Source organism: Vanellus vanellus (genome assembly GCF_965231255.1).
Source record: "Vanellus vanellus genome assembly, chromosome: 1".
Taxonomy (NCBI): Eukaryota; Metazoa; Chordata; class Aves; order Charadriiformes; family Charadriidae; genus Vanellus; species Vanellus vanellus.
The window spans coordinates 112,080,555-112,102,571 of record NC_138905.1 but is presented as its reverse complement, the minus strand read 5'-3'; the positions used below and the strand labels follow the sequence as shown (position 1 = coordinate 112,102,571).

At 37.0% G+C, this 22,017-nt stretch overlaps 1 protein-coding gene across 1 annotated transcript in view; it reads left to right on the top strand.

Moving 5' to 3' along the window:
- The window catches only part of TMPRSS15 (transmembrane serine protease 15), a gene marked incomplete at both ends in the record, with an annotated part of 59,894 nt that overhangs the window by 23,182 nt on the left and 14,695 nt on the right, over positions 1-22,017 (top strand). The window contains 10 exons of the mRNA XM_082489243.1: positions 1,035-1,172; positions 2,145-2,294; positions 4,786-4,888; positions 5,355-5,505; positions 6,684-6,825; positions 12,047-12,136; positions 13,428-13,553; positions 14,023-14,154; positions 18,008-18,118; positions 20,679-20,811. Coding sequence (XP_082345369.1) covers positions 1,035-1,172; positions 2,145-2,294; positions 4,786-4,888; positions 5,355-5,505; positions 6,684-6,825; positions 12,047-12,136; positions 13,428-13,553; positions 14,023-14,154; positions 18,008-18,118; positions 20,679-20,811 — 1,276 coding nt within the window. The remainder of the gene's footprint in view (positions 1-1,034; positions 1,173-2,144; positions 2,295-4,785; positions 4,889-5,354; positions 5,506-6,683; positions 6,826-12,046; positions 12,137-13,427; positions 13,554-14,022; positions 14,155-18,007; positions 18,119-20,678; positions 20,812-22,017) is intronic.

The window sequence follows — 22,017 nt, the reverse complement described above, 5'->3', positions numbered from 1 at the left end:
AGGAAAGTAACGCATATATGATTAAAAGTATGAAAGATTATGCCCATTGTCTTTCCTTAGTAATTTGGCACTGTTTCAAATATATAGTATTACAAGTAGTTAAATAGGTCCTCCTCAGAAAAGCACTCTCTCTACCTGTGCAAAATTGAGCAAGTACTTCAGAAGAGAAAGAGCAGAGTCAAAAACTATAACAGAATAGTGAGGAATTCAGGATTTTCTTTATCCTGAATACAGTCACTAGTCTAACTCTTGTTGCCCGGCATCATATCAGCTTTAGATGCAGGAGCAACTATTTTACTGTGTTATGACTTGTATTGATCCTTTCATTTCACACATATGGAATTTATATGAGTGAATTTAAATTAATTTAGAATTTAAAGTAAAAAATTAGATACATTGTACCATAGAATCATAGAACTGTCCAGGTTGGAAGGGATCTTAAAAGATCCTCTGGTCCAACCGCTCATGGAAAAGGGAGCCTAGATGAGATTGTCTAGCACCCTGTCCAGTTGCTTCTCGGAACATTGCAATTGTTCCTGTGCTATATGCCTTCATGCATACATCACAACATTAAACTCCTATGTAATTTCACAGTTTCCTTGAATATTCTTTGAATATCTGTAAGTGTATGTGCTAATTATTAAACAGTAAGAGTAAGTATATATAGCAAAAATACATAATCAGTACTGTGATTCCAGAGTTTCAGAGTGCATATCTGTAAATTTTGATAACATTTACAGAATAATAAGCATGGATATGAAGATTATAACGTTGAATATGTGTGCTGTAAGAGACATTTCTCCACTAGCTGATATCCATATTGATGGATATGAGAGATGGGATATGCAGAATGTTTATATAGCAGCCAAACAGCTAAATGCCCTCAGGGTTTTGTAGATGTTGTAGGCAGGATCCCAGTAGAAGAGGGAAAGCATTCTTTAAGACTCAAAAAGCTAATCCACTGTATTTTTGTGACAACACTGGGGATTTTAATGTGTTTCTCTCTGACTACATTATTCTTTGTTTGTTCTCAGCTTCTCTGTCAGGGACTAATCCTGAGACAATTTACATTTTTTCTCATGAGGCTACAGCACAGTTTACATCTGATTATTCTGAAAATTACAGTGGCTTTAATGCAACATACACTACATTTAATGCAAGTGAACTAAACAGTAAGTGTTCTTTTATGTGTGTGTGTGTGTTTGTTATCCCAAAAGTTTGATGAATCTATATTTTCAGTTTAACAAAACAGAGATGAAAAGGGAAGCAGTATTTTCTGGCCTCAGCCCACTAACTAGATCCACTTTGAGAAATTTCATTGTATTTTAAAGATCAAATCATTGATTTCAATAAGACTGAAAAAATCCAGAAGCAGTAAATCCACAGTGACAACAAAATGCAGCAATACAACTCATGCATTGGTGTTCTTTAGCAATTGGAAAAAAAGAAAAAAATTAGATGCAGATTGGGCAAGTGAAAGCTTCTTGAGCTGCTAAACTTGGAGCTGGATGTGAACAGGGGATGTGACTGGGAAAGGATGTGCTGCAAGAAGCATCCAGGCTGCCCGAGAACTCTTGTCATGTGGAAGCCCTCGCTGGGGGCTGACCTGCACTTCAAGGGACTGTGAAAGGATACTGAGCAGAATAAGCTTTGAAGGAAAGTGATGAGGATGTGAGCAAAGAAAGAGCAAAGGAGAAGGACAAGGAAAGTGGCATCCCTGGTGCGTGGAGCACAGCTCTTATCTTCTGAACATTCAGCTCTGGTGGTGAGCCCTTTCAGCCAGAGCAATCCAGGTCTTGGCAAAGAAAAGAGGAAAAGAGCTGGGTTAGCCCTTAGTGTTTGCTATGCAAGGGCTCCTCTCTTGTCCCCCCACCACGCTACTGGTGAAGGATCAAAAAAGAAGGTTGATGAATGAGTGCAAGAGCATGTAGGGCCACCTTCAGTGGTAGAGTTTTGTTAACAAGTACAAATGACACATTTATTTGAGTAATTATGCTGCATTGCATAGAAGAGGAAATTTAGTGCGGGCTCCAGTGTTCAAACGTATTTAAAAATTTACATTGTTCATCACTCATTCTTGCATAATTCTGAGAAAATACTTAATGTCTCTGTCATTTTTATTTACTAGAGGTTCTTATTCACAGATTATGAGAAAGTCAATTGCACTTTTGAAGAAGGCTTTTGTTACTGGATACAAGATTTAGATGACGATTCAGAATGGGAGAGAGTTCAGGGGCCTACATTTCCCTTTATGAGTGGTCCTGATTTTGATCATACATTTGGCAACGTATCAGGTAAGATCAAGTACAAGTTGCTTGCAGATTAAAGGAAAAGTTTGATTTAGCTTATATGATACCACTGTACAGTGCATTCTTCATAGTGGTATTATTGGGATGTAATTTTATTCTGCCATAAAAATGAGTCAGAGCCACCAGACAAAACGTTTTATGCTGCTGATTGCCATCTTGTGGTAATATACCAAAACTAAAAGAAGAAATAAAGGAATATATAAAGTGATTAAAGTGTGAGGTATTGCAAAGTTTCAATGCTATTAATATACCAAAGTGCCTTATCTGAGAAAGGAATTGCTATTATGCAACAGTGTTTAAGTCAAATAACTGCATGTTTAACTTAAGAAAAAAAAAAAAAACACGTATATTTACATTTTAGGGAAATAAATTCTATTTAATCCCTTTCTGCTAGTGACATCCTCATGGTTGTGACAAGATAATTTTGATTTAACATAAAATTGACCTGTAGGGTCATTGACCATAGGGTACCTGTTTCCCCAGTTAGAATTGCACACCAAACACACTAATTTTCAACATGTATGCAAAACACATAAACACTCCAGCAACTGCTATAGCAAAAGAACTTAATTGGTAGAGCGATCCTATCAAATGTGAGTTCTAATTAAGGAGTCAATACTGATAGGAATCAGATTTTGAATGTTTATCATGAATCCTTATCCCAGAATTAGACTCAAAAAGTTCTTTTCTGCTTCAACAGGAAAACCAAACAATCTTTCTCAGCTGATTTATCAGTCCAGCTAAAATTAATTAACATAATTTGGATTTTGCAATGGTTATATGTATTTTATGCAAGACTTACACTACACTTATTCAGTGACAAATAACTGGGAAAATATTATTCAGCATGTTACTGGATAGAAATTATTCACCTCTCTCTGAGTAAACACACATTTTCTAAACAATCTTCAGAACATTGTTGTATCTTCCAACTCAACTCCTAGAATGCAAATCAGATGAAAGAACACAACATTTATTTAATAAAACACTTGACAATGATTTCTGGCTCTCTTGAAAATGCTAATTTAGGTGCTCTCTGTTTTGCTGTGCTAGATATAAGATGACATATGTAATGATGCTATATGTAAAGTTGCTATGGTATTGAATATTCAAATTTCTACAACGTGCAAGTGAAGAAAAAATGTGAGCTGCATTATTAATATCTAGCTATTAGATACATTCAGTGAGACAGTGTATTTTTGTTTTGCTGTTCTTGTAAAGCAAAGGACTTAAAACATACTCAACAATTGATTCTGAATACTCAGAGAATTGATGAAACAAAGACAGATAACTGTCACTTTGACTATATGAAGACCTTATCTGAAAAAGAATGCTATGCTCATTTTCTTACAACTAGACACCATATAAAATTTAATGCATGCTTTCTAGGTCACCACAGGAAATTAAAGGTCTGATTCAGATTTCAGATTAATTAATTTTCACGTACTTTAACCTCCCATATGAGAAAGCTAGCTAAACTAGAAGTATAAATAACAGAATATAGTATATATAATTAAAATTATATAATTATATTTATATTTATTTGTAGATTCTGTGACTATAATATTTACGCATATACGTAGTAGGTAGGGAGGGAGGCAGGTAGGTAGGTAGATAGATAGAATAAAAAGATTACAGCCATGATTTCGATAAAACAAGAATTGTATTTTAGAACTTTTAACTCTGCCTAATTTTGCTTTTCTTGTGACAAATCACAATGTTTCTATAGCTTAGCCTCACATTATATTTTCATATGGCAGCAAGAAGTCCAAGTTCCCAGCTGCAAGAAATTAACTCAGAAAAATTTAAAAAAACAGTTTCCCCAAATATTTTTTGTTTTGTTTATAACATTTCCCATTGCTGTAAAATATTCATGTAGTCATTCTCTCACCCCCCTCAACACACAACCCATATTTCCCATTATTAAGTGGAGAAAAATTATAAAAATGCGAGGAAATTCTTCTGCAAAATCACAAGCAAAGTCAACCAGGAAGACATGAAGTGTTCAAAGTGCTCAAGGCCAGGCTGGATGGGGCTTTGAGCAACCTGATCTAGTGGAAGGTGTCCCTGACCAGAGCAAGGGGATTGGTACTAGATGATCTTTAAGGTCCCTTACAATCCAAACCATTCTATGATTCTATGATACATTTTCATAAACTAAGTCGAAAATAGTCAGGTGAATCACTGCCTTCACTAAATACAAGGCAGATCTACTGCTGGCTTCAAAAAGACTAGTTTCCCATTTCATATCTAGCTCTGAGGAGTGCCTAAAAAGCTTAAAAGCTCATTTTAGTATGCCATTGACTGATGAATATAACTTGGGGTAATCATTCACACGTATTGTGTCAGGAATATTCCAGGTCATGCAACACTGCCTGTGCTTGATATTACAGATATTATTTTTAACGTAAAAATTCTAATTTAAAAGAAAAAACAGTAATTCTGTACTGACTAAAATGTGCTCATTATCTTGCAGGATTTTATATTTCAACACCCATAGGACTTGGATTCGGAGAAGAGAGAGTCCGGATTCTCAGTTTGCCTTTGGTCTACTCAGATCCATCTTGTCTAAGCTTTTGGTATCCTTACACGATTGCTAAACATATACTTTGTTTAAGAATAACACCAAATAGCTTTCTTTCATATACAATATTAATCCAAGTTAGCATGCCAGCAATACAGGTCTGCTGCTCTTTGGATTTCCATGATGCGTTGCAACTCCAGGCTGCAGTTAGATTTAATGTATTTTCTTTTTCACCCTGTATCCAATATTCATTTCTATACAGAAATGATATTAAGAATTCCTGAAGTGTTTTTTGTCATGAACTTTAACAAAGCCTCTGCAAAAAATACAACAAAGCACCAAGTAAATATTCCAGTTCTAACCTAAACATAAAATTAATTTCATTTTCATGCTCATTGCAAATTAGTCTTAATTCCATAAAACCACTTATAAAATAAAAAGCTTGATATTTTTTCACTTTTTTCACTATTTTGAAATTTCACTTTGTTCTAATACTACCAAAATTGCTCTTCTCCCTCTAGGTATTTCATGTACAGTGCTAATGTTTATCGTTTAAGAGTTAGCATAAGTAATGAGCATGGTTCAGAAAAGGTCATTTTCCAGAAAGAAGGAAACTATGGAAACAACTGGAATTATGGACAAGTAACTTTAAATGAAACATCTGATTTTAAGGTTTGTTAAACTTCTACCTCTTTTAAAAATTTATTTTAGCTAAGCCGGTATCTGAGTTCTCCGTCAAATGAACCCAACGATCACAGCTCCAAAGATAATATTTGGCACTATTTATCAATGCATGCCATCAACTAAATGTAAACATGCAGAAGACTGGAGTCCCCATTTGAATTGTCATCCCCCACCTTCCCTGCTCTGGAATTTAGAGTATTGTTGTAGGAAACAGAATACCTTAACATTGTCATGGGACAATCAAAACAAGGGTGTTCAAAGCCTATAAAAATCTGATGTGGAGTTTGAAGTCTCCACAGTGAGTGTGGTATGAAGCACATAGCCATGAGAAGATTTCATTTAAATAATTTCAGATTCTGAAGCTGTATTTTCAATAATTAATTACAGAATAATTCACTGAAAGTGTTTTCCAGACGGAAATGTATTTGGTGCCACATGATTAACAACCTACCTCACTTATCTGTTAACAAAAAAAGACTTATGCTAGACAATTCCTTCAGCAACTCTCTATAGAAAACAATTTATTTTTATAGGTATTTGGGATGGCTTGTCCTGCTATAGTAGTTTTGATTGATGCAAAAGCACTGCCAGAAAGAAGAGATGCATTTACCATTTAAGGAAGTAAATGCATCTGTGACCTGGCTTCATAAGATTTCCAGCAAATGCATGTTTTATGATCTCAGGAAGAGCACTGTGCCTAGCTGTATTTCACCAGCACAAATTCCTTGGTAGCAAGATTACTTTAAATATGTGGATATTAAAGCACAATAATAAACAAATGAGATTCATTTTAATTTTTCATGAGTGTATGCCATTAGATCAGGAGAAGTTCGGGCTGACAAGATGAGCGACACAGAATTTATGTTTCAAAAATTACATGTATTTATATATAAAAAATAAAGCTATTGAATAGTTTTAAGTCATGTTCCTCATTTATATGAAGACGTTCCTACATTCCTTAGACTGATCCACTCAGTTTGCATAGTGCTGTTTTGTTTTACAAGGAATCCTGTCTCATTCCTGATGCACTCCTCTGAGTGCAGGACCAGTGTAGATTGCAGTAGAAGTAAGAGCATTCAAGAAAGAAGACAGAATGGTTCAGATTGGAAGCTGGAAAATGTTTCGTTAAGTTACGAAATTCTAATTTTTTTTTTCATGAACTTCAGGTTATTTTTGATGCCTTTAAAAAGCGTGGTCCCAGTGATATTGCCTTAGATGACATTGGCCTGACAAAAGGAAAGTGTAATGAAAGTATTTATGTGGAGCCAACTGCGATTCCAGTTGTTACTACTGCCCCTTCAGTTCCCAGTAAGTAAACACTAAATTACAGTTGATTGACATTTCCTATTACTGTATTTGTGTATGAGTGATTCAGAATTTTCAGCCTCCAGTTTTATAAAAATCTCTCTTCATCATTAAGAAATTATCTTCAGGATATCACACTAGGGATCAGGTTCCCTGCCCATGGTACCATTGACAGCAACAGAACTAGCGGATTCACAGCTTAAGATATTAGTACGGCATCTTCCAAAACTTGAAATCTGGAAGATAATTAAAGAATTCAGATTTTGTCTCTAAAAGCTTTAATTAGTAAAGCTTCCAGGAAGCCACTGAAGGGGAAGGATGAAGAACGAGAAGGAAGGTTGTAACGTCATTGTAATATACAACTTCATTGTAACCATTGAAAATATAAGCAATGTAGCAGGGGAGTGAGATAGTGAGCAAAGTCACATAATAATATCACTAGAGGTCTCAATAGTAAAAACTCACCAAGCTCTGAGAACACATGCACACTGAGAAATTCCATGTTCAGGGGAATGAATTTATGATAGTGCCAGAATGGTTTAAGAATAGAGCACGATCTATGTGAATGTCTAATACCCAAAATGGAGGTATTATCTGGAACAAGGCTCACAGTGAGTGAGTTCTTTCCAATATGCATTTAGTTGTATTGTTATTCCTACTATATCTGATTGCATTATCACGGAATCACGGAGTTTCAGAGTTGGAAGGGACCTCTGGAGATCATCTAGTCCAACTCCCCTGCTAAAGCAGGATTGCCTAGAGCACATTACTCAGGACTGCATCCAGGCGGGTCTTGAAAATCTCCAGAGAAGGGGACTCCACAACCTCCCTGGGCAGCCTGTGCCAGTGCTCTGTCACCCTCACCGTAAAGAAGTTTTTCCGTGTATTTGAACGGAACTTCCTGTGTTCTAACTTGTGCCCATTACCCCTCGTCCTGTCACTGGGAACCATTGAAAAGAGCCTGGCTCCATCCTCCTTCAACCCACCCTTCAGATACTTGTACGCCATAATAAGGTCTCCCCTCAGCCTTCTCTTCTCCAGGCTAAAGAGTCCCAGCTCTCTCAGCCTTTCATTAAAAAGGAAAGAGAAAGAAATACTTGCTTTGAAAAAAAATTAAATAGGGAAACAGAAAGGACAGAATGACAGTTAACAGTTCTTCTGGTTCCGAAGGAAATGAGTGGACAAAAAAACCCCCACCAATCAAAGGACTCTTTCCATTCTGTGATCTAATGAGAAGTTTCAATATTTGCATAAATTATGGAATGTGTCAAAACCTAAGCCTGATTTATTCAATTTTGCCTTTGCTAACTCTACTCCTTGTGGTAAGGCAGGAGTGACAAATAGGTTCTTGCTCTAGTAATAACGGATGGGGCTTATTTCCTGCTTGATGAGGCCTCATCTCATTTCTTCTCACCATCTTCTTGGCACCCCTTCTGAATCCCAGGTTGAGTGGGAAACTGGAGGCAGGCTGGTTTTGTTTACACATTTTTGCCATCTTCTCCAAGTCAAGCAGAAGTTAATGAAACTTCTGTAACTATAACGTATAAACACTTCTCCAGACAGGTTGTACAGCTTGATCCAGACCCATCATGTTGCAGAGTCTTTTAGAAGAAAACACAGAGCTACACTTCCTTAAAACATTCCAGTTTCACAGAGCTAGTTAGAAGAATGTCACTGAGAAAAATATGAAAAAAATACCTGTACCCATCGTTATAAATCTGGAAAATGTATATAAAAAATGAAGAAAGATTTCATACGATGTTAACCAGGTCCATGCACATTCAAAGCAAAAACTGGTACAAATATGAATAGAGCTTGTGGAAAAAAATCATTAAAATATCTGATAGGTCTTTGTAATTTATTGTGAGAGGCATGAACTTTTGGGGAAAAAAAGAGATTTCTACCATATACCTATTCGCAGATGGCTTCAAATCATTAAAATAGTAAGTTCGAGAACTGCCTCCTATTAGATTTACTGTCACTTACAAAGCACAGTTAGTTGCTCTCTTGACAGTACATAGAAAATAAAAAATGGTCTAAAATTAAAATAACAGAAAAAGACTGTTTGCAGTGTATTCATGTTGAAGCACTATGTATTAATGTTGTCATTATAGATTGACACAAAACTTGTCACTTCTAAATCTGCTGCATCAGGCTATGAAAGAAAACAAACCCTTCTAAATATAAGAGCAAAATTCAGTTTTTGAGCTCCATCCTGAGACACAGGGAGGTGAAGTTCAACAACATTTATCTGTCAGCAAAATTAAATTTTAATAACACTAGTAATTTCAGTCATAATTTATCAAAGTGAGTTTTGGAATTTGATTGCAGTTTTCATGAAAGTAATGCTGTGGAGAGGTGCTGATGTCTGCCACTTCTAGCTGTCTTTCAGGTGTTGTGGGTAAACACACCTCACAAGTTAGGATCAATCTAATAATTAGTAGTAGAACAATCCTGTAGTAAATAGTAGCTGGGTCCTGCTGTGAAAACATCAAAGAAATGTCGTCCAAACTATAGATCCCCACCCAAAATATGGTAATAAAGTTTTAATATTAAAAAAAAGGAGGAGGTCATGTGACATATAGCTCCTTGTGAAACAGATTAAAGAGGGTCCATATTGTGTTTCAACATGATACAAAAGCACAGTCTGAGCTGTCGCTGGGTAAAAACTATCTGGTTTGGGTAACTTTGTTGAGGCATGCTATGCATACGCTATCTGTAACCTGCCGAAAAAGGGGAAAGTTATCAATCATCTTCAAAGAAGGATGAAATTACTTTGATGGATGTGGTGCGAGCTTACTAACACTAATGGTTTCACTACAAATGTCATGTCTATAAACAAGAGATGAAAGAATTTGAGCTGAGCCAATTTCTTTTGCTAGACTTAGAGTTTCAGTAAGAGGCACTGGCATCATTCGCAGTGCCACAAAAGCTCATTGAAAAGTCAAAAACAATTTTTGGTGGTGGGACAGGGAAGCTGGATTTGCTTTTGTCTTTGGCACAAGACTGTCAGCTTACACTTTCATCTAAAACAAAGCTTGCTTTCATCCTCATATTCATTTATAATCTGTTTTATAACACAAACAACAGTGTGGAAATTACAGAGTAGATTCCACACTTAAGATGTATACGTCAATATAAATTAAAGTTTTGGCCAAAGCACAGAGGAATTTTTTAATTAATAGGTCACGTATCACTTTCTACAGTGTTGAGAACATTGTCTATTATGCTCAATGGAAGGACCAAGATTATTGGTGCTGATTGCTATTTGGTTCCCTAACAAATGACAGCTATATGAATAACTCCATATAAATTTTTGTTTAAAGATCACTGGAAATTTTTAAAACATTTTTTCCACACATGAGTGAAATCAATTGCCTCTATTGTTTTTCCATGCAAGCGAAAGAAGATCATTACTAATGTGCCTTACCCGTAGTCAACACCAGATAAGTTTTCATCATAAGTTGCCCCTGTTCTGCTATTTAGAAAGTTGGTTTTGCTCTGCTTATATCATCAGATGATACTGGCTAAGAATTCTTCATTCAGCTTTGCAACAGTTGTGTGTCTGTTTTTATGTGCAGTAATGTTCCATTAAAAGAAACAAAGCCATTGTAATTTTTATTTGTTGTTAATGGTATTTACAGAAAGTGGTTTTCATTGTGAGCCATACCGCTGAAACATAATATACTTGTTAGTCAGTATGCGATTGTTAACAGTTCCTTTTCCTTTCAGAGTTCAGTGTTTCTTGCCAGGAGTGAATTAGTGAAGCAGAAAGTTCTGTAAGATGGCTGTTGTGAGGAAGTTCAAATCTTTCTTGTGTTTAGTGGAGCTTCCTCCCAGAGGGATTCAATGGGCAAACTCAATAGGACTTGTAGATTATGCAGTCCCCAACCAAGTGGCTCAGAGTATACAATACTGGCAGCCAGAATGAAATGCAAAATTTGAGGCATAAGGTGTGAGGGAGCGTTAAAGTTTAGCCAAAGTCTGAAAGTTAAAAAAATCAATTTTAATTCAGAGAATAAAACAACAACAAAACAAAATTTAAAAAAGATAGATTTCTTCTGCCTTAACTTCTATTTCCTGAAGCAGGTGGAGAAGCACTTTTTATTTTTGAATAAAGTAATTGCAAATAGCAGAAGTGGGAAAACACTGAAGTTCATTCTGATGGTCCAGCTGAAATAAAAATAAATAGTATTTCTCAATATGAAGTGCAGTTTTGGAATATGAAGCTGATGTATTTCAGATGTAAACCACCATCTAAACTTTATATTGAAAGAGAATATTGAATATATAAAGTATAGTTAACTAGGTCTATGTGTGTGAGTGCGTGTATGTGTATATGCATACCTACAGTACTTGTTTTTAAATAAATTGTATTCATTTTTATATAGAAGTGCATATACATGTTTATGATAAAGACCTTTCTTATTGGAGCGGTTTTTTCAAGGAAAAAGCCAATCGCTACTTTTACCATTTACAAGGTTTAATTGTAGAGGTTTTTAGGGTCCTGATGAAATCAAAATAACAGTATAAGGGGTTTTTTTGCTATAAAATTTATTTGCTATGTGACAAAATGGGCTTTATACTTGAGTATCTCTGTTAATGCTGTAAGATCAGTCAGATAATAAGCAAGGCATACAAGAGAAGTGTATAAATAGATTATATTGGTGGGGTCCTCTCTTTCTTTGACATTTTCTAAGTTGTATATTAATGTAATATTAAATTATACAGTTGACTGTATCACATTCTTTTCTTCATATTTTCTGTTATGTACACAACTTGCAGACCAATAATCACCAAATGAAGTATAGGCTGTGTCCTTCCCTCAACTGCGTGGGGAAGACTTCTCATAGCACCATCATGAATACAGTTGTGCACCTGGGCACTAGCACTTCACCAACAGCAATATACAACCTATAGCTGTAGATAACACTGTGGCACCGACTGTATGTGACAGCAGGACTGACTTAGACACTGTAACTAAAGACTGAATTTCTTTCACATCGTGTTGCCTCAATGCTCTGTGTCCGTACAGGAGTGTTGTCTTCTCACAACTCATTGTTCAAGCTTTATACAAATGACACCACAACTGAACACCTGCAGTGATGAAGTTAGCTTGAATATCCTCTTCATAAAATTATATTTTCCAAATTATCTTTGTTACAATGGATTGCAAAAGTAAGACAATAGGTTAATTTTGTTTTTGAAATGTTTTCTTTTTCAGCTGACTGTGGAGGGCCAGTTGAACTATGGGAGCCAAACAATACATTCAGCTCTGAACACTTTCCAAACAATTACCCTAATCAAGCTTCTTGTAAGTTGTTCTTCTCCAAGTCTTCAGGAAAAGTTTAGCCAAACACAAGTAGAGAAATAAAATCTGCTTTCCCAAGTCAGATGCTGTCAAGCAAAAAAGACCTGAGATAAATACAGCGGGATCTTTCAACTGAAGCCTATACGGCACTTAGCAGAAGCTAAAGAATCATGTGGCAGTTGATTAAAAAGTGATGAAGACAAGCATAATGCCTTGGAATGGGTTCAGACAGGCCAATTCCAACATGACCATTATGTCAATTATCTTTATGTCAATGCAACAACAGACAAGATGCTGAAAGTTCCCATTTTACCATTACACCTCAGTGTATTTGCCAGGTTACTATCATCATCTCTTCTGTTAAATAGTTAACCTTCTTTAGGGGCAAAGAACGTGTGCGTGCATTTTGCAAGGGATCTTCTCTTTATTGAATGTTTCTTAACATACAAGTGAAAAGACATCATTATTCTACTCTTGTTACTTGATTTAGATTAAGTTACAGCTGGCAAAAGGGAAAATGTTTCAAGGTGGTCCACTACATGCTTTTGATAGATGAAGCAAGGAAGAGAACTTTGTCATTGCTTCTTAATGAAATTTTAATTATTTATTACTTTACCTTTAACTGGAGAGTTGTGTGGATGCTAATCACAGGAGTTGTAATTTTGTGTTTCTGTCCCACTTGAGATATGGCTCTCATTTCCAGGTATTAATTTCACAAGTTCTCAAATGATATTTTACTAGCGAGAAAATACTTCTCATTCTATGAACAGATTAAAAACCAGTTGGGTATTTTTACTTTATTTACAAGATTTCTATAGTATCCACTCTTACATAGATTAAATATGATAAAGCACAGGCTAAACAGAAGCAAATACTTCTGTAAAAAGACATCTAACTTGGAAGACAGGCTTCTGTGACTGATTATAAAAATTATCTTACTATCAAATAAGACTTAAGTGACAAGACTATTTGTCATATTTTTGCAAGTACAAAAGAATTAGCTTTGCTACCTTAGGGAAACTCACAGTTGTGAATGATAAGAAATGCGTACGTCTATGTCTTAGGAGCCTAAACCCAGTTTTCAAAAGTGTTTTAGAGAATGAGAGCCAATTGAATTTTGGATCTCGACAGTATAAGCTGCTTTTAAAGCTAAGATTGAGACTCCTAAGTCTCTTGGGTGTTTCTTAATAGTTTAGCAGACTTTTTTTTTTCCCAAAAATCTTTCAACATGAAAATGACACAGTTAAATGTAACAACTGAAAAGGTGATTTTTGTATGTGTTATTATTTTCTAGGTGTGTGGTATTTAAATGCTGAAAAGGGAAAAAACATTCAACTTCATTTTCAGGTGTTTGATCTGGAAAATATTAATGATGTAGTTGAAGTCAGAGATGGCAGAGGACCAAATTCCTTACTTTTGGGCAAGTAACAGCATTTGCTATTAAAATGAATGTAATCAGGCAGCTGGAGCAAACTGATGGATACAACATAAAGGAAATTAATTCTCTCTAATTTCATTCTACACTTCTTCAAATTTTGGGGTCTCAGAAATTAGGAAGAAAATTTGAAAAAGCATACTGTATGTGACATCACATTTTCCAAATGTTTGCACACACTCAGCTTTCTATACAATCCAAATGCAATTAACTTCTCAGTAAATAAGACTGCTCATGTATGTGGACAAGAAGCAGCATAATCTCTGAGTTGAATCTTATTTTTCTGTACCGTTGTGTCAAATTTGGGGATGAGCTTTGATCATTGCAGTCTGGTAACAGTTAGGTTACCATGTCGTAGCAGTGTTTGCTTTCATGTCGTAGCAGTGTTTGCTTTTGAAGCCAAAAAGTTCTGAAATGCATAAGAACAATGTATTCATGTTCTCCTGGAGAATAGCTGTCTATACAGGACAAGACCCATTGCCAGATGTCTTCTCTACAACAAACCAGATGACAGTAATCCTCCTTACGGACAAGTCTGTAACAAAGAAGGGATTTCTTGCAAACTTTACTGCTGGCTACCATCTAGGTAAGCATATGACCCCTTGTATTTAAAAGGTTATATCACTGGTCAAATATGTTCGAGAAAAAGTGAAGAGTGGAAGGTGACTCTCAGACCTTGATCAACAGAAATATGAAGTTAAAGAGAAAAAGCCTAACGGTTACCCATCTGTACTTTATGTTTTCTAGCATGAAAAGTGACAGGGTTTTTGCCTGAGTGTAGCTGGACCAATGTCTGTATCATCTGCAACTCTGTGATATTACCTGAAAAATTGAGTTAGTATTTTGACCACAAACTACTTAAATGTTGAGGGCAAATATGAACAATTCCCTATACAAGCACCAGAAAAGAACACCACTTTGTGACACATACAGTGTGTCATTAATGTGTGTTTAAATGCATTTGTAAAATATTATCGATCACATCCACTAGAAGAGAAAAATGTTTATGGTAACTCTGATTAATGTTTGCAATATGGTCCATCTTGCATCTTTAAAAATTTGGCCTTTAGCGTGTGAAGGATCCGGAAAGAGCTAGTCTTTTAAATATTTGGACAACAGTATTTCTGGTCCCAGCCAGTCCCCTTCTGAAAGATTCCTGGTTTTGTTGGAGACTTCAATTAGTCTTATCACTTATATAAGTGATTCAGAAATCAGCTCTCCAAAAACATGAGAAATGGAGCCAAATGGTAAAGTACATGGAACAGCAATATGCTTACCAGTACAAATACTTACACTAACTCTGGGCCAAATCTTGATGGAATTAATTAGAGGCTTTGTATTACTTTTGTGGAACTCCGACAGCAGGAAAAACAGCAAGATAAAGCAGTATGCATTCAGAGATGTGTGAAATACCATTCATTTTGCATGAACAGAAAGTCAACACTCTACACTCTACGCTCTTTTTCTTACTTTAAATATCATAAAAGGCAAGTGTCTCCCAGCATGTTCAGCTACCTGCAGTTTTTTTATAGACTAACTGTAATAATAATATTAATTTTCGTAATATTTTTTTAAAAAATAACCATTGATTTACCTTTGTAAAATCAACTCCATTTAGTCCCCTTGTGCAAGACTGAGAGGTAGGTTCATATGGACATTTGACCATTTTACTGCTTCTTGTTTTACCTTCTCTGTCACATTTGTTCAGTCCAGCTACACTATGCCTTTTACTTTATCTGGTTCAGCATCTTTGCTGAGCCATCTTTGCCCATGTTTTGCTAAGTTCTTAAAGTGGCCATTGCCAATTCTGGTTTAAATATATTACAGAGGTTCCATTTGCAAAAGAATTATGCTTATTCATGTTGGTTGCAGCCAAAGGACAGAGACTAATATAATTAGCATGCAGGCCCAAGGATAAAAGAATTGTCAGTAAATAAATCAATTTTACAAGGAAAGCAGATTTTTTATTTTTTTTTTCCATGAAATATTGAGGTTTTTTAAAATGAAGTATACTTTGAAAAGAAATGCTTTTTGGCAGCATATAATATAATAAAAAACCTAAGTTCCATGGACAATCTAGTACCAATTATGGACACTGAATGTGTGAAAATCTGTGAGAAAAAGACCGTGTTCTTTTGCTTCCATATTTTACAAAAGGCCATACTGACTGAAGAATTAATCATTTTACATGAATATGTGCCTTTCTCTGGATGTGCTCCAGCACCTCAATGTCTTTCTCGTAGTGAGGAAGGAGCCCAAAACTGAGCACAGTACTTGAGGTGCGGCCTCACCAGTGCCGAGTACAGGGGGACAATCACTTCCCTAGTCCTGCTCATCACATTATTTATGATACAGGCCAGGATGCTACTGCCCTTCTTGGCTGCCTTGGCACATCTCTGGCTTGTACTCAGCCAGCTTTCAACCAACACCCGCAGGTTCTTTTCCACTGGGCAGGTTTCCAGCAACTCTTCCCCAAGTCTGCAGTGCTGCATGGGGTTGTTGTGACCCAAGTGCAGGACCCGGCACTCGGCCTTGTTGAATCTCATACCATTGGCCTCGATCCATTGATCCAACCTGTCTGGATTGTTCTGTAGAGCCTTCCTACCCTCCAGCAAATCAACACTCCTGCCCAACTTGGTGTCATCTGCCAACTTACTGAGGGTGCACTCGATCCCCTCTTCCAGGTCATTGATAAAGACAAACAGAACTGGCCCCAATGCTGAGCCGTGGGGAACACCACTTGTGACCAGCCATCAACTGGATCTGACTTTATTCACCGCAACTCTTTGGGCCCAGCCTTCCAGCCAGTTTTTAGCCCAGTGAAGCATACACCTATCCAAGCCATGAGCAGCCAGTTTCTCCAGGTGAATGCTGTGGGAAACAGCGTCAAAGGCTTTCCTAAAGTCTAGGTAGACACTATCCACAGCCTTTCCCTCATCCACTAAGCTGGTCAACTTATCGTAGAAGAAGACCATATTAGTCAAGCAGGACCTGCCTTTCATGAACCCATGCTGACTGGGCTTGATCAACTGGTTGTCCTGCACATGCCATGTGCCAGCAGTCAAGATGGCCTGCTCCATAACCTTCCCCGAAACTGACATCACACTGACAAGCCAGTAGTTCCCTGGATCCTCCTCGTAGTCCTTCTTGTACATTGGCCTGACCTTTGCTATCTTCCAATCAACTGTGACCTCCTTGGTTAGCCAGGACTACTTACAAATTATTGAAAGTGGCTTGGTAAACACCTCCACCAGCTCCCACAGTACTCTTGGGTGGATTCCATCTGGCTCTGTAGACTTGTATGTACCTAAGTGGCTAATCATTTTGCTTCGCCTTATGGGGACTGTATTCTGCTCCCTGTCCCTGTCCCTCTCTTCCAGCTCAGGGGGCTGGGTACCCTGAGAACAACTGGTCTTACTATTAAAAACTGAGGTAAAGAAGGCATTAAATATCTCAGCCTTTTCCTCATCTTTTGTCACTATATTTCCCCCCATATCCAATATAGGATAGAGATTCTCCTTAGCCCTCCTTTTGTTGTTAATGTATTTATAGAAACAGTTTTTATTGTCTTTTATGGCCATGGCCAGAGTAAGTTCTAGTGGGGCTTTGGACCTTCTAATTTTCTCCCTGCATAACCTCACAACATCCTTGTAGTCCTCCTAAGTTGCCTGCCCCTTCTTCCAAAGGTCATAAACTCTCTCTTTTCTCCTGAGTTTCAGCCAAAGCTCTCTGTTCAGCCAAGCCAGTCTTCTTCCCCGCTGTCTTGTCTTTTGGCACATGGGGACAGCCTGCTCCTGCACTTTTAAGATTTCCTTCTTGAAGAATGTCCAGCCTTTCTGGACTCCTTTGCCCTTCAGGAATGCCTCCCATGGGACTCTGTCAACCAGGCCCCTAAACAGGCCAAAGTCTGCCCTCTGGTATTCTTGGGTAGCAATTCTGCTAGCTCCCCTCCTTACTTATCCGAGAATTGAAAACTCTATAATTTCTTGATCATAATGCCCAAGACAGCCTCCCACCATTACATCACCCACAAGGCCTTCTTTGTTCACAAACAACAGGTCTAGCAGGGTGCCTTCCCTAGTTGGCTCCCTCACCAGCTCTGTCAGGAAGTTATCTTCAACGCACTCCAGGAACCTCCTGGGCTGTTTCCTTTCTGCTGTATTGTATTTCCAGCAGTCGCCAAGTTGAAGTCCCCCACACTGCTAGTGACTGTGAGACTTCTCCCAGCTGCTTATAGAATATTTTGTGTAATTATCTTCTATTTATCTGAAAATAATCTTTAGTTTAGAAAAGAGATGGATAGGAAAGGAAAGAAAAGGAAATTAAAGGTTCTGCATACTATCCACTTAATTTTTCTTTCAGGTCAACTGTATGATCTCCAGTGAACATCAATCTTCCTCGTAATTACAGACTAATTTTCCGTTTCTGTTTTCCTTCAGGAGCTTGTGCAAGTGACGAGCATCAGTGTGGTAGTGGGGAGTGTATACCATTGCATAACCTTTGTGACAACCTACCTCAGTGTGAAGATGTCTCTGATGAAGCAAAGTGTGGTAAGGTTCCTTTATACAAAGAGAAGGAATGCTTGCATATTTGGTAGGAATTACCTAGGAAAACAGCCACAAAACCTCAGAGTAAATTACTGCAGCTGCATGCATGCCATGTCAATTTACACAGCAGTACCTTGTTGAGTTTGACAGGGCCAAAAAAAACAAAGTCACTTTTCTGAGATAGTCTATGTAAGCTGGTGAAGATCTCTGGAAAAGGTAGGAAGTTCCTCTCTGCTTAAAACTCTGGCTGCTTATAACAGCTTCAATATTAAATGAAAACTCATTGCATATTTTCCTTCTATATCCATTTCATATTCCCAAATTCTATCAATTTTTTCTGTAATTAGAGTTTCACAACAGTTTGAATTCTGCAGTGTAGGGCAGAGAATAAGAGGCTTCTTGATGGAAATTCCCAAATATTCTTGTGGGTGTGAAGCCAAACTGCAGCATGTGGCACCCTCCAGCCTGCCTGGACACCATCTTGTGGAGACATTGCCATAGGGAGAAAGGATGGCAAAAGCAGCATCCGTTGCTCATAGTGGATGTGTGTGTTCCTACACCAACAAGATCAACAGCTGCTACTGCTTAATCCTCTGGTAAAATTCTTCTTTCCAAAATGTAGGTGAACAGTTTATGGCTTCATCTTGCATAACATGGAAATAGCATTCTCTAAACAATAATTTTAATGTAAAACTGATGTTGAAATCATGTTGGGCCTAGCACAGAAATTAAACTGCTCTTTCTGACAAAGTGTTTTGCTAACAATCTATTATGGAGCACTAATGGAAGAGTTGAAAATGGGCTTTTAAGCTCAGTACAACATCATCTTCCTTTGTTTTAAATAGGACTGCTAGAGATCCTTGGATGGGTGCTGACAGTTCCCATTGATTTCAGCATATTTTACATGCATAAATATATATATTCATATATATATACACAAATATATTGATACATACATATATGTCCAAAGGCATGGATTCACTCTTTGCATTAATACAATTAGCTATTTTGTTGCAAACATATTCTTCCTTTAAAATACATAGAATAAAATTCACTTCAGCTTCTTCTTAAGCAAAGAGGACTTGAATGGGTTTTTCGAGCCATTGCTAAAGAAGATGTGAACAAGGTAACCATCACCTATATTAACATGATATACATTTTCCCAGAGATTTATTTTGCCATAGATTGTCTATTACTTCATAACAAATTACCTCACATTAAAGGACTGGGAGAATTGTTTCCAAAAACCCATTTAATCCAAACATTGGCTGAATCAATCTAAGCCTTAAAATAAAATGAAAATTCAATTAGACATCCACACATTGAGTCTTCTCAGTTTCCAAAAGTCTTGCTCATTTTCCTGAAACCAATTTCAATTTCTTGGCAGAAGTGACAATTTGAACTAGACAAACTGTAATTTTCAAATACTCCAACTTCTGAAACTTCCCAGGGACTGCAAAGAAAAGGCATTGGATATATTTTCCTTTGCAGAATTCTAAAATATATGACATTTGAATTAAGCAGTTATTGAGTGTTCAGTGACTCTCTTATTCCTTAACAACAGTGTATTTGGAGAAGAACATGAATGTGACGAGGAGAAAGGAAAAGGAATTATAGTTCAAGTAGAAGAGAGGAGAGATGTCAAAAGTAATTTGGAGAAATCTCACAGTACATGAAATTCTGAGATTTTTCATGATTGAGGTTTGCCGTTAATTAATCACTATAGTAGGTACACTTCATTTTTCTGTGGAAATATTTTGGTGGAAAAAGTTTTTCTGAACAACTGAGATTTAAAAACAAAATATTTTGGCAACCAGTAAATTTCAAATGCATTGTTTGTTTTTCCCTGCTTCACGCTGGTAATAACTGTCGTGTGCCTGAAATGCAGCTGTAGCTCCTAAGACATATTGGATTCTATTGATCTTCTTAAACCTTATGGTTCAACTTCTTTAGTCACTATGCCAATAGCATAAGATTTTTTCACCAAATACTTAACGAGTTTCTGAATTTTTGTTGTGAATATTTTGCTTTGGGAAAAGTTCTGATAGAAGATTGGTTTTAAGGCAGCTTTTATTATTTGTGTGTGTGTATATTTTAACTAAAGCTCTAATGAAAACAGTGAAAATTCTCATAGCAATTGGAAGTGGAAAAGGCGATATTTCTGTCAGTTCTGATTTTAACCTTACTCCCAACCAGTGTTACTGAGCATCATGTAGCTAAAGCTTCACACAGTATGTGGAAATTACATAATGCTGGCTAAGAAAAAACATTGGTAGAGTTGATGGAAAATGTACTGTTTATTGTCTATGCGTGAGACATTTGCAAAATACAGGGCATGAAACTCACCTGTGGCAGAAATATAGGAGATAACAATAACATTTCCTTCCTGTGGGAACACAACATCCTGGAGATGCTGGGTTTATTACTGCTGTAACATATTTAAATTTTTTTTGTTCTTTGCTGGCAATAATAAATCTGTTTGTATTACATTTCTGTTGGCTTGGGTGGGGGCAAGGGTGGTTTACCACCTATCTGAAATGTTTCTGTCCATTTTGGTCTACAGTGAGATTGCTTAATGGTTCTCTAACTACTGAAGGGCTGGTACAGGCCAGAATTGGGAAGACGTGGCATCTGGCGTGTGCAAATGATTGGAATGAACAGATTTCAGCCAGTGTTTGCCAGCTGCTGGGGTTTGGGTGAGTGAAAAATATTTTGCCCACGTAACATGTTTGCAGGTTTGTTGAGTCTGTATATTGGTATTTTCCTCATCATTTTACTGGTATCTTTTCCATCCAAGAAAAGGGCAAACATATTTTTCTGTGGCAGGTGAAGTTCTTGGTCTGCCAACAAATTTGTAAGTAAGTTTTGCAAACCCTGTTTTGATGGCATTCATTACAGGACTTATGACTCTGAATATGGCAGATTAGGCATGAGGATACATATTGGAGAACATTGGGAGACTGATGTGGAGGTATTAGTCTTTTATCACTCTATGTCACCATTCTTATCTTTGCTTTTATGAGCATGGCTCAAGAGTAAAGCTGGAGCAAACAGCAACCTTGGCTAATCTGCTATCACACTAATGTTCATTTCAAGTAAATTCAAGATAATCACTTGGGTATTCTGCTATTGGGCTCCCGGTACATTTCATACTTCTCATTAGACTTGAGCTGTTGGGAGAGGAAACTCTATTTCTCTTGAAATACTTAGGGAGGGAGAGGGAGGAGGGAAGTATATGACTTAAAAAATAGGTTTGGCTTCAGTCACTGTTCAGCAGAATTTCCAGGGAAGAGGTGGGGAAGGCTGAGTGCAGAAGTGTTGTATTTTTCAATCTATGGTAAAATTTATGGCCTAAATTATGGCCTCGCTTACACTGTACACAACTTCACTGCTATCCACTCAATAACAAATAGCTTTCCTACGGTGCTGAGGTTTTTAGGGAATGTCGCTCATCCAAGTAATAATCAAATTAAATTCTAAGCTTGCAATTCATTATGTTGGTATCTGACCAAAGTAGGATGCCTGCAAATGCCCCTCTCATAAATTAATTGTAGAAATCACAGAGTTAGGAGGACTTAGAAAAATATCCAAGTGTTATTTGAAAATATTTTTAGTCATTGGATGAATGTGTGCTGGTTTGTTTTTTTATTTCTTTCCCTTTGGGTAGGTACTGCATTTATGTAAATATCAGACACCTGCAAGTACAACTCCTGATTGTATTTTATGTATGTAGTTATCTCATTTACACATGCATATAAGAACATACAAACTATGACTAAACGTTCTTCTAGTCAAATACCTTGCCCTTTACAGTGGCCAGTAGCTGCCTTCATCTGATTCTTTCTCCTCCTCCCCTGCCTCCTGTCCCTCTATAACTACTGGACACTAGTAATTTTATGGTC